We start from the raw sequence: 16,265 nt of genomic DNA on the forward strand, positions 1-16,265 counted from the left end.
AAGATTTTACTTTTCAGAGAGAATAAAGGTCTCTTTTTCTGGGATAACAAAGGGCTTACAGGAAAATTCGGTCAATAAAAAACAGGGATTGGATGTATCAACTTTCTTTCGTTTTGACTGCAATGCAAAAAACCAACTTTTTTCTTTTTCGTTCTGGTGTTTACTCGGCAGTTAATTTATTAGTGACAAAATTTATAATAGATCGAAATATCAAGAGGGATGGCACTGTAAGCAGCCGACTACTCGAAAAGCGAGTTCTACAGGAATCTTATGGATTTAATCTTAATATAGTCCTCAAAGCTCTCTTTTGGATTCTGAAAACTCTTTCAATAAGGAGTTTACCACATTGGCCCTTAATTAGTACATCAAAATTACTAAACTTTGACAACATTTTAATAACAAAAATATATTTGTGCATTTTTGAGCAAATTTCATTAACATGATGGTCAAATTTCAACTTTTCATCTATTAGTGTATCTTATCCATTAGTAATTTGAAAGAACTAATGATATTTTTCGTGCTCATGAGCATAAATTTTGTTTTGTCGCCGTTTACGCCCATTGTTTGAGGATGTTTGAAAAATATCAAGAAAAACTCACATTTTTGAGAGAGAATGAATGTCTCTTTTTTGATAAAACAAAGGGGTTACAGGAAAGACAGGTAAAAAAAAACAAAAAAAAACAGGGACTTGACCAAAACTAACCCTTTTTTCGACTGCAATACAAAGAACAACCTTATACTTACTTCTACTCCCATGGCAACCCCCACAACCGTGACCCAGACTGTTCCAGCTGATATGCCTTATTGGCGGGAACATCCGGGGCCGCCTTGAACCCCGAGGGGATCAAGACGAGTAGGATGACTCGCCCTGCTGACGCAGCTGAGACAGCCCGAGCCCCGGAGGCAGGGATCCCGCACCATCACTAACACCTACGCACAGGGAATCTTGCAAAAATATTTCCTGAATCATCGACATCTAAGGTGTTCCAAAGAGTTTCTTCAAACGCTGACTCTATTAAGCTTCTCCCAATGGCTCTTTGTAGATTCGCATCGTGCCTTTCCGATTGGTTTGTCGTTCGTCCATCAAGCCCCTCCTCCGACTCTTCTGGCTCTTGCCTTGGAGAGTAGCTAGAAGGGACTACATTAAACCCCGGCTCAAAAGATCTGGAAGCGAATTGCGTCCTCCGTCCTGGTGGAGGTGGGGAAGAGTCTAATACTCCCAACTGGGAGAGCAGATACTCCCTGCCTCTCGGTAGTTGTGATGGCCCAGCAGAGGTTACGTCTAAAGTGCGCCTGCCCCCCCCCCCCCCGGCCTAAAGGAGGCTCTGCAACTTCCGAAGTAAATGTCGGATGGACAGCGAAAAAAACTGCATCCAATACAGAATCCTTAATCACCGACGTTAAAGGGACTCGGCAATATGGGCATGCGTCTTGTGTCAATTGTTGGTGACGCGTATGCAACAGATACTATGCCCATTTGAGCATTTGACAAATGGCGGCCGCAGTGGATGATCCAGAAGATCACACTTGTTTTCTTCCAAAATCTTTGTGAGAATGGTTCTCAACGGTGGTTTCTTTCCCGAATTCTGTCGCTCAGCCACTGTGAACACCAAAAAAAAAAAAAAAAAAAAAATGGGGAGAGGGGGGTGCGAGGGAAGGGAACGGGATGCACGTAAGGAATAGAAGCAACAATCACAAGTGTTTATTTGAAGTCTCCTTCTCTTTTTCCCTTTGGAGGTGCGAAATAACCGCAACCTGATTTCCATGGCAGCATTGATCGAATTGCAATGTTGCTTGTAATAGGAAATCGGAGGGGAGGTCCAAACGGTGAGGGGTGGGATTTTTGGGAGACACTTTACACAGTGTGGTATGAAACGTATGAAAGAAATGAAGGATTGGAAATTTCAGTGGAATATTTCATGAAATTTCACGAGACTGAAATATTTCATATATTTCAGGGGCTAGAGTATGCAACCCGCACTCAAACACACCAAAATAGAAGAAAGTCACAATTTTACTTTTTACGAAACACGAAAAGGAACCGATATTTTTCAGTATCTTTCATAAATTTCTGAAATTTCATGAAATATTTCACGTGAAATTTCAAAATTGTATTTTTCATGAAATTTTGCCACCCTGACCTTACACTCCTCATGTAGGGGAGGGGGGGACACACTCAGTTTCTAAATTCTACCCTGTAATGTATACTCCGCGATAGCATGTTACAATCTCGTCGGATTGAAAGCCGAGCTCAATGGTGACGATGACGTGATCTTGTCCCAGGTAACGAGCTCTGACGAGGTGACGTCACTAAGGAGAGGTCCAAATGGTGAGGGGTGGTATTTTTAGGAGACACCTTGCACTCCTCATGTAGGGGAGGGGAAGACTCACTCAATTTCTAAACTCTACCCTGTAACGTATACTCTGCGACAGCATGTTACAATCTCGTCCGATTGGAAACCAAGCTCAATGGTGACGATGACGTGATCTTGTTTCAGGTTACTAGCTCTGACAAGGTGACGTCACTGCAGGAGAAGGACGAGGCCCCGAGCGAAGACGGGATCGAGCGGTGGACGACGGTCTCGTATCTGGAGGCGCTCATCACCAACTTCCGGCTGGGGCGACTTCGCGTTCAGTGCGAAAGCGACGTCTACGGCGTCTTCAAGCGGAGCGCCCAGCTCCAGCTCGACGACTCTCCCGGACCCATGGTCTCCTCCGTCCGCGGATCTCTAGACTCCTCGGACTCAGCTGGTGAGATTCAAGTTCACTCTTGTGTGTATCTTGGGGGCCGTGCACACATGGAGGATCGGAAGAATTGGAGAAAAGGGGGCCATGCCCATGTGGGGGATCGGGAAAATTGAAGAGAACACTCAAAACTGAAGGGGGCTGTTAAGTCCATGGCCTTCAGGACTGATGAACCCGGGATTTATCGGGGAATACAGGGTTGCCACGTGGACTCCATGGAACAACAAACATGAAAATGTCAGGGAAAATGACGAAAATGTCAGAGAAAAATCATTAAGTCATATTTATTTGATCGGGGAATGAACAGTGCCGGTTGCCACAGTCAGGAAAAATCAGGAAATGTCAGGGAAAAACCCATGGTCTCCTCCGTCCGCGGTTCCCTCGACTCCTCGGACTCAGCTGGTGAGATTCAAGTCCACTCTCCTGTGTATCCTGGGGGCCATGCCCATGTGGGGGATCGGGAAAATCGGAGAAAACACTCAAAACTGACGGGGCTGTTAATTCCATGGCCTTCAGGACTGATAAACTGGGAATCATTGGGGAATAAACAGGGTTCCCACAGCCAGGGACAACCTGGAAATGTCAGGGAGAAGACGAAAATTCGGGGAGAATGACGAACATGTCAGGGAAAGACCCATGGTCTCCTCCGTCCGCGGATCTCTCGACTCCTCGGATTCAGCTGGTGAGATTCAAGTCCACTCTTGTGTGTATCCTGGAGGCCTTGCCCCCATGTGGGGGATCGGGAAAATTGGATAAAGCACTCAGAACTGAAGGGGCTGTTAAGTTCATGGCCCTCAGGACTGATAAACCCGGGATTTATCGGGGAATAAACAGGGTTGCCACAGTTAGGGAAAACCTGGAAATGTCAGGGAGATTGACGAAAATGTCAGGGAAAAATCATTAACTTACTTTCATTTGATCGGAAAATGAACAGTGCCATTCAAGTGCACTCTTGTGTGTATCCTATGGTGGTCATGCCCATATGGGGATCGGGAAAATTGGAGAAAACACTCGAAACTGAAGGGGCTGTTAAGTTCATGGCCTTCAGGACTGATAAACCCGGGATTTATCGGGGAATCAACAGGGTGGCCCTAGTTAGGGAAAACCTGGAAATATCGGGAAAAATGACGAAAATGTCAGAGAAAAATCATTGTGCACTCTTGTATGTATCCTGGATACTATTGTCTGAGAGAGATGTCCTGGGGGCCATGCCCATGTGAGGGATCGGGAAAATTGGAGAAAACACTCAAAACTGAGGTGGCTGTTAAGTTCGTGGCCTTCAGGACTGATAAACCCGGGATTTATCGTGGAATAATGACAGAGTTGCCGCAGTCATGGAAAACCTGGAAATGTCAGGGAAAATCATTGTACACTCTTGTGTGTATCCTGGCGGCCATGCCAAATAATAGTGAAAACTAATATTTTAAGACAAAAAAGTAAGAAAAATAACTGTACTGCAGACTTATAATTAAAATTAAAATCTATGAAGCAAGCGATAAAAATTATGTGAAAAATTGACCAAAAATAGTGAACTTTGTGTTGAGTCTCTATGACAGTGTCTTTGACTAAATACTGTTCATTATGTAAAGAACAAGTAGAGAAAACTCAATTTTCAATAAAAGGAGAGTAAGAAAATTGACTGCACTGCAGACTTATTTTTAAAATTAAAATCTATGGAGCTAACGTTAAAAATGTTTGTGGAAAATTGACCAAAAATAGTGAATTTTATGTTGAGTCTCTATGATAGTGTATTTGACTAAATACTGTTCATTATTTAAAGAACAAGTAGAGAAAACTTGATTCATAGTAAAAGAAAATTAAGAAAACTGACTGCACTGCAGACTTATTTTTAAAATTAAAATCTATGCAGCTAACGTTAAAAATAATGGTAAGAATCTTGGTAAAAATGTTTAGAAAGTAACATTTCAAATAAGGTGGCCTTTTCTGGCTAAGTTGGGCGAGTATATTTGTATGAAGATGAAGCTAAAATAGTATTCCCTCATCGCTAAATTCTCAATCTGACCATAAATTGCAATTAGGAACTGCTTATTTTGCTACTTTTTGAAATGGCGTACACCAAAAGTTCCTATACGCAGATACGCGCTTTTGAAGATGAGGCTGACATAGTATTCCTTTATCAATGAATTCTCAATGTTACCCGAAATAGCCAATAGGAACTGCTTATTTTGCTACTTTTTGAAACGGCGGGTACATCCCAAGTTTCTGTATACGCAGATACGTGCTATTGAGGGTGAAATAATATTCCCTCATTGCTATCTCAATCTGAACACAAATTGCAATTATGAACTGCACAATTTTGCTAATTTTTGAAACAGCATGTACACCACAAGTTTCTACACGCAGATCGCGCTTTTGAAGATGGGGCTGAAATATTATTCCCGCATTGCTAAATGTTGTCCAATTATATGCTTCGTGGAGAACCTCTCGAGAAAATCCGTCTCCCTGTCAACCATAACCAACGGGATTTTTTGACTCCCCTCCACTCCAACGACCCAAAAGTATGAGGGATTTGGGACAGAAAACGCATAACTCAACTACCGCGAAGACGGAAACACGGCGAAAAAGCCGCGCAAGAGAGGCGATCATAAACGGGGGACAAGATAAATCAAGCCGAAGACGGAAAAATATCACGACTGCATTTAACATCGCTCGGGCGGCCGCCGGAGATTCAATCTCATTCGGACGCGTTGAAACCAAAAGAGCCTATCTCCATCGTGACCCGGGCCCCGAACCCCGTAAGGACTCACGCTCGGCAGGGCCCACGTCTCAGAGGAGATAGGCGGTTTGGATTTGAATGCGTCCATTTTATTGCACGGCCTTGCAGCGGGCTCGGCGCTCGGCTAATTAAATAAACCTTAATTAAATTTAGCGAAAGGGGCGGCTCCTTTAATTAAGGAGCGAATTTATCTGGCGGGACGGACCCGACGGAAATCAGCGCGGTTCCGGCCTAGTGACGGGTATGAATCGAAAATCCGCGCGCGTGATTGAATAGCCAGCCAGCCGCCCGGTAATGGCCCGGTAAGGAGCAGATGTTCTACCGCGCGCTTCACCTATTCAATATACGGCCCGTGTGTGAGCTTTGGGATGAGCGCCAGTGAAAAGCTGCTTTTCGGGCTCGGATATTTTTGGCAGCACAGGGTGTCTACAAGTCCGGAAGTAGTACTGATTTTTAACGGCCGGTTCGGAAGTGCTGAAAAAGTGCGGCATTACGAAGAAAGTCTGGAATTTTTCCTTTTTTTCCTATATTTATCACAATTTGAGCAATTTTGCCGAATTTCGTCAATCGGAGCGACAGAGCGCAGGGAAGAATTTCATGAGCCGCCCTGCGCCGTCCGCAGCGCGCACACTGGAAAAAAACCCATTGGATCTAGAGTACAGACTCTTAAAAACATCGACAAGAAAAAGTACTCTTGATTCAATCAGAATCTAGCTTAAATCCATAACCAAGCCTTTTCATTTAAGCGGATTTCGTTTTGATTCAAGCAAAAATCCGATTGAATCAAGAGTATTTTTTCTTGTCGATGTTTTCAAGAGTCTTGGCTCTAGATCCAATGTGTGTGTGTGTGTGTTTTATTTTTCCAGTGCATGGCGCATGACTCGCCTTTCATTATTACACGTCATCTAGCGTTGAGAGTTCACCAATTACTTCACACGACCAGTGTGTATAACTTCAAAAGTCGAAAATTAAAAAAAAAAAAAGAATTAAAACAAGTTGGTTTTTGCAATCGCTAGCGATAGCAATATTCGTCATGGGAACTTTAGCTTCTGGGATATGAAAATTTTAAGGTACAGTTCGTTTGCAGTATCTTCAGAATTGAAGGGGCTATGTAATTTTGTGTCAACATCTCTTTTTTAACATTTTTAATTTTTTTTTCTTTGCATACAAGAAAGCTGTTATTTACCAATTATTTATTTTCGTTGGATTATACATGGTTTTCGGAAGTTAACGCATTTAACTTTCAGTTTCGCTTTTTCGGCGTAAAGTATGATATTTTTACTCTACACATATGCCCGAATACGCATCATAAGTGACCTATGTGCCTCCTAAGTTGCCGTTTTTTCATTCAAATAGATGTAACTAAAATGTTCGATGTGCACTTTACTACTTTCATGTCATTGCTTTATTTATTTTTGAAAAAAGAAAATACCATCATTAATTTGGGCGAACAGAGAAAATATACATCAATATTTGGGTCAACATCTCCCTGATTATATAACGGATGAATATATTAGTATTTCTGTATCAAAAAACTTAGCTTTTGTCTTCAGAGATACACTGATTCTAGTCCAAGTCAATTTGTTTTATTGAAAAGACAAAAAAACAAAAAATAAAAAAAAAAAAACAACTGAAATGTTAGACATACTATTTTCATGTCTTTCTATTTGTATCAATAGGTACATCTTGCTTAACTTACGAACGTTGAATGCAAATAAACTTTATTGAAAAAAAGAAAATAACGTCATTAATTTGGGGAAACATGTGGCTGATTATATGAAGGAGGTATATTCCAGTATTTTTGTTTAACATATTAACTCACGAGAAAATGTTCGTACATTTATCATCTAGTATTAATTATTTTTTGATGATTGGTCTAAAACATTCAATACAACCATTAAAAATTAACTCCCATCGCCGGGTATCGAACTCCCGATCACCTATTGCCCGCACCTTAACAAAAAAATGGGGCGCCCCAGTCAACTAGGCTACCACAGATCCACGGTTGAGGGAGAAAACATAGCATTTAAAAGACTCGGACGATGGGCGGGACTTATCACAAGAGTTGTCCTTGAGCGATTCGCGTCTTCGATATGAGAGAAACGAGCTAAGCGCCTTTCTCTGTGAGACATTGTTTGCCTCTGCTATCATGTGTCTCGAGGTTCATGCCAGCATGCATTCCGATCGCGGCAGTTGAGCTAAGGCAATATTTGCGTATCCATGAATTAAATCAATCAATCGAGGTCTGATTTTGACTTATTTGTCCGTACCGAATCCTCCAGAGCAATTTTTCACCTTGTACGATGGTTATTATTTCTTTATTTCTATTTCTAAAATTTGAGGTGGGATAATGGCGGCTTCTCAAGAGCAACGAGGTAGGCGATCTTTTGCACCAACGAACAGAAAACTGATGGCGAAAAGTAACCAATCGGAACCTCCCAAAAAAAAGAATTTGCCTAAAATCGGAACTTCGTGGTTCTGCGCAGATTTACCAGTCAGACGCGACATCTCAAGGAGAAAAAAAACTCGCGGAAAGCGAATTTTAGAATTCTACACAACCTGACGTAGAGACATGATTGGCTAAAAAACACAACGATTTTTGATACATCCGAAAATGAACCAAAAATCGAAGACTGGGCGAAACGCTCAAGGTCGCAGAGGCATAGGGAATCCCATAGCGATAGCAACGGAACGATTGTAATATCATGGGGAACTCCGTTCCCATGACAAAAGTAAAAAATTCACACGAAACACGAGTTTCTCTGCTAAGGAGCTCTCTCCGCGAGAAATCGCGCCAGACGCGCACAGACGCCTTCAAACCTAAGCAGATACTTCACGGATTACCCAATGTTTGAAGTTTCCCCCTAGGTTTGTAGGCGTCAGTGCGCGTTTCGAGCTGGCAGCACGCCGCGCTGAGCCGCAGCGTGCCATAAACTTGCCCACATTTATTAGGTCAGGGTGTTAAAATGTAGGCAATTTGACATCAAATTCGATATTGTCCTCTCAAATATCATTCATTATGAAACTTTCGTGATCTTTCAGTCATTATCCGACTTGTTCCTTCTTATTCTTGATTTTTGGAGCATAGTGCAATTGCTCACTGAATTCTACCCTGTGCTCAATCGCAATTGGAGGTACTGATAAAGTACTGAATTTTTCTGTCGAGGAGGTACTAAATTTCTTGGGAAATTACTGTATAAGTACTGTGAAAGTACTGATTTTTGGTCTGCCTGTTTTAGTAGACACCCTGGTCACGAAAGCGCGTGGCTGTGTTCTCGCCTGAAAGGTGTAACAGAATGATCGTATAAACGGGCGTCAAACTTGTTAGAGGAAGTTTACAATTTTTCTCTCCAGTTCTATATATTACACCGCGTCATCAGTATCTATATTAAACCCTGGAATTTTTGGAAAATCTGAAAATCGTTCTTTTCCCTCCCTTACTTATGTGTGTGAAAGCACGTTTTTCCAAATATTTTGACGATCACAATCGCACAGCTATCAGTGACCAATGATTTGCAGTACAAATCTGAAAGAAAGGCACAATAATAGGTGAAGGAGTCAAAGGTCTAGAACTACAGCAAGGGCACTGCGTGACAAGACAAAAGCGAAACCGAACCCGCTCCCGCAAATTCGCCTGTATGGAAAGTGTTTAGCCGAGACCCGAAACGAAACAGTAGGCAAAGATTGCGCATCGCACGGCGCACAGTGTAACGAGTCATCAGGGGAAGTCGGACAAAATGTTGAAACTTTACAAGCTCACAACTCCGCTCATACAAACATCTGAGGTTTTAAAAGTGGTTACATTCGTTTCCTCGTAAAATTTCTTCCTAGGAACTCCCATTTATAATTAAAATTTGATGGAATAAAACTCGTATTTTGCAGTTTTAGTCAAACATTTATAAGTTCGAACTTTCTGATTGACTCGATGCACTGTGCGGCGTGCATCGGGAATCCTCATTATTTTCCGATGCGCCCCCGTTTCGTCGCTCCTCTGACGTAAGGGCGTTTCTAGATTTCCACGTGAACCTTGAGCTTCGTATAGCTCTAAGCTTTCCGGGTCTCTTGTGGACATTGAGATATGCCCATACGAGAGAGGGGCGACGATTTGCGTATCGACTCGCGGACGAGGCCCGGCTTCTGGCCGTGGGGGTGGGAACCTAATGGCCGGGGGGGGGGGGGGGGGGGGAGCCCGCGGAAAAAAAGGGTTGAGTGCAGGAAGTTTCCAAGGAGTGAGAGCCAGGAAGAAAGTGGAATGTCTCTTTATCGCGGTCTTGCCAACTCAGCCCTCAATTCTATCAATGTACACAGACAAATTGGACGGAGTTAAACACAGAGGAACCAAGCCACATCTGGATCGAACCGAGAAAAAGAGGTTTAAAGTTTGGCTCCTGCATGAGACTCAATGTAAAAGATAAAATTCAAGTTCAATTTCTGCAAAATTTGCTCCAACAAAAACTTTGAATTTTTGGCGATAGATATAGTAGAGCAATAGTTGAGTTCAAAACCACTCATAACTCAATTTTTCCCAAAATGTGGGTTGGTTCCTTTCTGCTTAACTCAGTCCAATTTCTACAAGGGATCGAACGATATTGGACACAACATTACAATCATACTCATAATCTACTCGGAGCACCCGAAAATCAAAACACATAGCACCCGAACTTTAGGAGACGGCCGGTACTTCTGTTGACAACCTTTCAAAACAGGTTAAAACAGGTTGAAAAGGGAAAATTTCAATTATGGAGATATGTGGATATGTTCTTTTCTAGAAGCCTGAACCTATATTTCTATCATATTTGCAATCTAATCGTAGCATTCAAACATTAAGAGACGACTAATAAATGGTCGCATTGGCGATACTCGTTCCGTCCTTTACTAGCAACCCTAGTGGAAGTCAGCCTTGTGCAGGTCCGTGCGGCGGAAGGCTAGGTCCGTGCAAGTCCCCGTCACCTTGTGCAGCCTCGTGCAGCCTCGTGCGAAGGATGGGATTCCCGAAATTATGCCTTTGTTTCGCTTCCCTCTGCACGGGCTCACGGGAGGCGACGGGGACTTGCACGGACCTAGCCTTCCGCCGCACGGACCTGCACAAGGCTGACTTCCACTAGGGAATGCATTTCCTTGGCGCTTAGTTCTGTTTGGCAGAAATACATCCAATTAGGATATCGATTTGCGGTTTATGACGTTTTTCCTCGTATCGAAGGGGAAACTATTTTAGGTACTTTCCAGTTTTTGATCCCCTCAGGGGAGGGAGGGGGGGGGGCAACTGTAAAATTGCTGATGGCCACCCCACCCCTCTCATGGCCAGTGGTGCGTGACTTTTAAACAACCCTGTATATTAAAGTCTTATGAAAAGACTATACTGTGATCATCCACAAAATTCCTTCCTTTGGATTTCCACCCCCAGTGGCATAGAGAAAGAAAAGGAGGTGTTTGCATTTCGGGCATCTCGGATTTTTTTGATGACCTAGGTCGGTACAGCGACTTTTACCATCAATTTTCTCGGAAATGGTGTAATTTATGGAAAAAAGTCATTGTATAAAAAGCGCTTGAAATCATATCATGAGTTGATTTCAGCAAAAAATGGGACATTATGGTTCGTTTTTCATACTTCGAATTCCGGATTTTGCTGGTCAGGTTGTACCGACCTTCGTCACAGGGTAAACAAACCTCGAGATGCAAACACCTCCTTTTTTCTCTCTATGCCCCGGTGGATCCGACAACGTCGCCCGGAGCGAAATCCTTGCTCGAGCGGTGGTAATGATCCAAAATGCACGACGTTAGCGAGCGGTTCTTTCTGATCATTTTCTCTCGAGTGTCTACAGCATCTGGTTATTATGTTGAATAAAAAGCGGAGCGGCGAACAGCGGCCCCGCACGGCTGTCGCGCCGCGCCCCCGCCCGCGGCCCGCCGCGGATTTTTCCCGATTTCGGGACGCGATCTGCCGGCGCGGTTCGTTTCCCGAGGATTACTCCCCCCGCGGCCCGCTCGGACCCCCTCCAAATACATATTTCTGAATTAATATTTAACATCCGACTCCGGGAATACGTTCCGCGTTTGTCGCTACGGTTTCCGATATAGTTTTTCCGTGAACCCCGCCGCGCATCGCCCAACTTTCGGTGTTCTTCGCGATTGCCTCGGATGCCGATTGGTCATGCCGCACAGAGGATCGGCAGGGTTTCCAGTCAGGGGGAACCTAGAGTCTCTTTATACTGAGAGTCAAGACAATGTGAATCCATTTCTGATTGGTTCCCGTATTTTAGGCCTTCACAGTGTCACAAACGGGAATAAAGATTACATTTTTATCGAATGCAAAGATTATAATCTGGAATGGACCGGGGAATTACGGGTTCGACAAGGAACAAACGGAATGAGAGAAGGAACCGAGAAAGGAATTTGAGAACGGGCCGATCAAAGATTACAAAAAACGTTTAATTTCTGTAATCTTTATTCCCGTTTGTGACTCCATGACGGGATGTTGTCTTGACTCTCAGTATAAAGGGACTCTAGGGGAACCGGGAAATGTCAGGGAATTTTAAAGGTCAGGGAAAACCGGGAAATGTCAGGGAAAATCTGTTGAATTACCTCGATTTGCTATCTAAAATGGGTTTGAGGCAGGCTCGGACTGGCCATAAGGTCAATCTGCCATTGGCAGATACGCCCCCTTTGCGCGCCGAAAACGCAACCCTCTTACAGATAGCAAATTAAGAAGAATGAAAAAATTACGACCGAGAATATGTGAGAAAAATTACTTAAATGAACGGAAGAAGAGACAGTTAGGAGTAAAGAAAGGTGCTTTAACGCATGATAGTGGTGAACAGAGGTCCTAGAACTACTTTCTGAAGCGTAAACAATTTTCTGTGAACTTTTCACCTTCTTCTTGACATACAGGCGCTTTATCATCCCCCTCCTTCATTCTCTATGTGTAACTCCCTTAGAAGCGATGGTCGGTTCGACTTTTAGACATACGCGTCCTTTATAGACCTCTTACGAGACCTTTAAACATATTTCCCCCTATTCAAATGACTATTGACTATATGACTATGCTATGACAAATTGACATACCATAGCATAGCTCGGGCAAACTTAACCTTAATTTATCTTGAAATTCAAAAATAAGAGACATCTAAAATGTAAACGAGATACAACTATTCGCGCAAGATGGTTGTCCACATTGCATAGAAAAAATGTGAGACGTGGTGGCGTGATTCGTGAACTCGCAATGCTCTGCTCTAGTTTGAGGCGACATTACAAATAAGATTAACGCAAACAAACACAATATGGAAATAAAGCGAGGGAAAGGATGCGCGTTAACGACGGCGCAGAGATACAACTATTTGTACTTGATGGACGTCTGTGCTGCATCTGAAAAATTGAAGGCGCGTTGACGCGAACCGTGAGCTCTCAATGCTCTGCATTATGCTGTCAATGAAGCGTCGCTCTGATTCGGGAGAAAAGTTAAAAAAAGGCTTGAAGACATCTTTCCTACCTTCGGCTGTGTTACTCAGCTTGAGCTTGAAGCACCATTACGAATAATAAACAAACACAATATGGACAAAGAGGGAGGGAAAGGATGCGTGTATACGACGGCGTAGAGATGCATCTATGCGTACTTGATGGGCGTCCGTGCTGCATCTGAAAAATTGAAGGCGCGATGACGCGAAGCGTGAGCTCTCAATGATGTGCTTCACGTTCAATTTTGCAATTTTTACTCCGTGCGGTCAATAAACTTGGAACCTGAAAAAAGCGTAAACTTGTGCTGATTTGCCAAAATTTTCTGAACCCCTTTCCTTGTAGGGAATGCCCTACCAGGAAATATCACATTACGCCCCTTTAACCAGCCAAGGGTCTGCGCCCTCAGATGCGAGCCAGTCCGACCCTGGTTTGAGGTTTCGAACAACAAATTTTGCCATATCTCTTCTGGCTGGTGCAACTACGGTAATATCTGGTGCCAAAATCAGCTAGAAGTAGTTAGGATTGTGATCCTTTATTTCCGGTGTATGTTGTGATTGTCTTCTCATTGCATGGTTTTTTCAATCAATATACCAGTCTAGCGGAGCTCGTGTTTACACCAAGCGTTTGGTTTTTTTCCTGTTTCAGAAGCCTCGTTCATCAGCAGCAGTTGGATTAGGGCAGTCATCGTAGGAACGGCCGTGGCGCTCGTTAGGTAGCATTTGACCGTCTAAAACGTGATAATCGAAAAACAGAGCTTCCCAAATGAGTAAACAGTGTTAATACTTGTTCCATTTTTATTGTTTATTTTTTAAATCCATACTCCCACGCACCGGGCTCACCTCGCCCGGTGTCTGAGCCCCGCGCGATTATCACCGCTCCACCGATGGAAGAACCCAACTCGATTATCACTTGAGCCCCCGGAATCACTGAGTCTTATGGACACGAGGGTTCATGTCAAAACGCAGTTGGGTTTTTTCGTCGCAAGGGCGGGGTTATGAGATAATCCGACGCGAGCATATTTGCTCGGGACACTTTTGTAAACATATTTAGATGTACGTCTCGTGGCGAGTGGACTGCGGACACTCTAGTCGAATTTGTAAATATTTTGTTGGTGATACCTGTCTAAACTCCTTTGTTATTTGCTGTTCTTGTTATATGCAGATTATTCACCTCCGTGTAGATTATCGAATTTCTGTTCGAGTTTTATTTTGGTTCTCCGGTTTTTTTTCTGGTACAATCAAATGCTTTCAATAAATTGTATCTCTTTGTAGTGATGTGGAGCTTCATTTCAATTCTGTGATAAAGACGAAGGAATTTTGTGGATCCTGAGACAGTTCCTTCGGGAATTTTCGCCGGTGACCATATTTCGTCCATTCTACTCTGTTGAACGCATTAATGTTCCACATTGAAATGGAGATGTAGTCAATTTTGACCACACTCGTCGCTTTCGACTTAAAGGGTGTCCACTTTCAGTCAAAACCGGAAAACATTAGGAATATCGATCGTGGATCATGAAATTCTGAGTGCATCAAGCGTTATTTAACTACCTGCAGTTCAGTACATGAACAAGTGAAACATTCGATTCAACTCATTAAATATGTTGATTTGTGAAATCAAACAAATGACACTTAATCCGTACGAAAAATCAGGAAATTTCATCTAAAATGATAGGAAAATATCAGGAAAATCCTAAATGGAATTATAGTGGACACCCTGTATACCCATTTATTTGTCTGTAATTGTATCTAAAAAAGAATTTGCCTCTCAATTACTCCAACAGTCTCCAATAAATTGTAAGTTGAAATCTGATTTGTCTGTATGTATTAATCGGTTGAATAGACTTAACTTCAATTTTGGAGTAAACCACAAAAGTTTTAACAGGGTAATCGTCTGAAGTCAAATTGGTCCGTGTAAACCCTACAACACCACCTCTTGGGCAAGACGTATTCATGTACGCAGCAAATGTCATGAATTTTTGCGATGTGTACAGGTATGAAACTTACAATAATTATTCAAAAGCATCGCGACATAAGCCCACAACCCGCAAATCTTGAATTATACGAAGCAACAGCCGCAAATCGACGTCAATTTTACATGAACGAAATTTATGTACACATCAACGTCTCAATGAACGCAAGACATCGCCTCTTTTTGTTCTCTTCCAAAAAACTTTTCAAAGTACTCCGATAACTGGCACTGAATTTCATAAAGAAAAGGCATAGTTCAAATAATCCTGGTAAAGGACTCAACTTTCCACGAGAATAGGATAGGCACCATAATGAAGTTAAAGAATTAATTTTACAGCAAAATTTTGGTAATCACAATGAGTATTACTAGCTAAACGATACTTGGTAATTCAGTGCATAAGGGAATTCCCAATAAATCTCTTAGCTAACTTCTGATGAAGTTTAGACATTTACAGTAAAGTAGACCGGAGGGGAAATACTGAAAACTAATTAAAAATAACCTGAGCAACAATAGTAAGTTTAAAACTTCCAATATCTCTCACATTAACTGGTATGATTCTAACACAATTTAGATGATAGCCAGCAAAGATTCAGGCAAAGATATGGTAGGAGGTAGAAAAGAAAATACAAAAGCAAAATCAAAGTAATGAGCAATTATCAGTATTCAGTCCTTCCCCCGGTCTCGGAGTCTCAGGAGTCTGCATTTTCAAGATTGTATGAAGCCTCCTCCATCGAAACATTTGGCACGTTTCTGAAAAGAAATGATTGTAATTTATGGATCTGTTTGCAAAGTGGATGATGATCTTTGCAGCTACAAGCAAAAAGATGATCACATAAAGAATGACATTCTGTTTTTAAACACTTCCTATAACAGTGCTCTAAGTCACAAAGCTCATTATTGCTTACAATAAAATCAGTGCCGTTGCCGTTTCCTGATTTAACTTCCATCAGCTTACATTCTAGATTTTGGTCAAGAATAACGTCATCGGAATATGCAAGTCCTTTTCGATTTCTCTCCAAAATTTTCTGTGGATGAACAGAAAATCCAGTTTTAGCTTCCCTGCAGCGAGTGCAGTCATCGCACCAGGCTATGGCATACAGCAAGTTTATGAGATCTTAGAAACATTGATTCAGTACGGCTGATTCAGGAACCATTCTTCGTGTAAAGCGTTCAATTTTGAAAAATATCCCGTGAAATCTTCTCATCTTTATAACAGGCACATCCCCACACTTGCCCTGCTTGATCAGCAACGCGGAGAGCGTGTTGCTTTAAAACATCAAGAGTTGATAGCAAATTTTGAATCTTTTAATACCATTAGGGAACTACACAAGTTGAAATTCTTTAAAAAAATTATTTAAAAAAC

General features: G+C 42.4%; 1 protein-coding gene across 1 annotated transcript; it reads left to right on the forward strand.

Moving 5' to 3' along the window:
* Nucleotides 1-2,510: 2,510 nt before the first annotated feature.
* LOC140225024 (uncharacterized) lies at nt 2,511-14,204 on the forward strand (the record flags this gene model as incomplete). The annotated part of the gene is given in 2 exon segments (XM_072302412.1): nt 2,511-2,751; nt 13,580-14,204. Coding segments are annotated over 2 exon segments (312 nt in total), but the record flags the coding sequence as incomplete, so codon positions are not given.
* Between the last annotated feature and the right edge of the window lie 2,061 nt (nt 14,205-16,265).

The sequence above is a fragment of the Bemisia tabaci genome, chromosome 7, assembly GCF_918797505.1.
Source record: "Bemisia tabaci chromosome 7, PGI_BMITA_v3".
In the NCBI taxonomy this organism is placed as follows: domain Eukaryota; kingdom Metazoa; phylum Arthropoda; class Insecta; order Hemiptera; family Aleyrodidae; genus Bemisia; species Bemisia tabaci.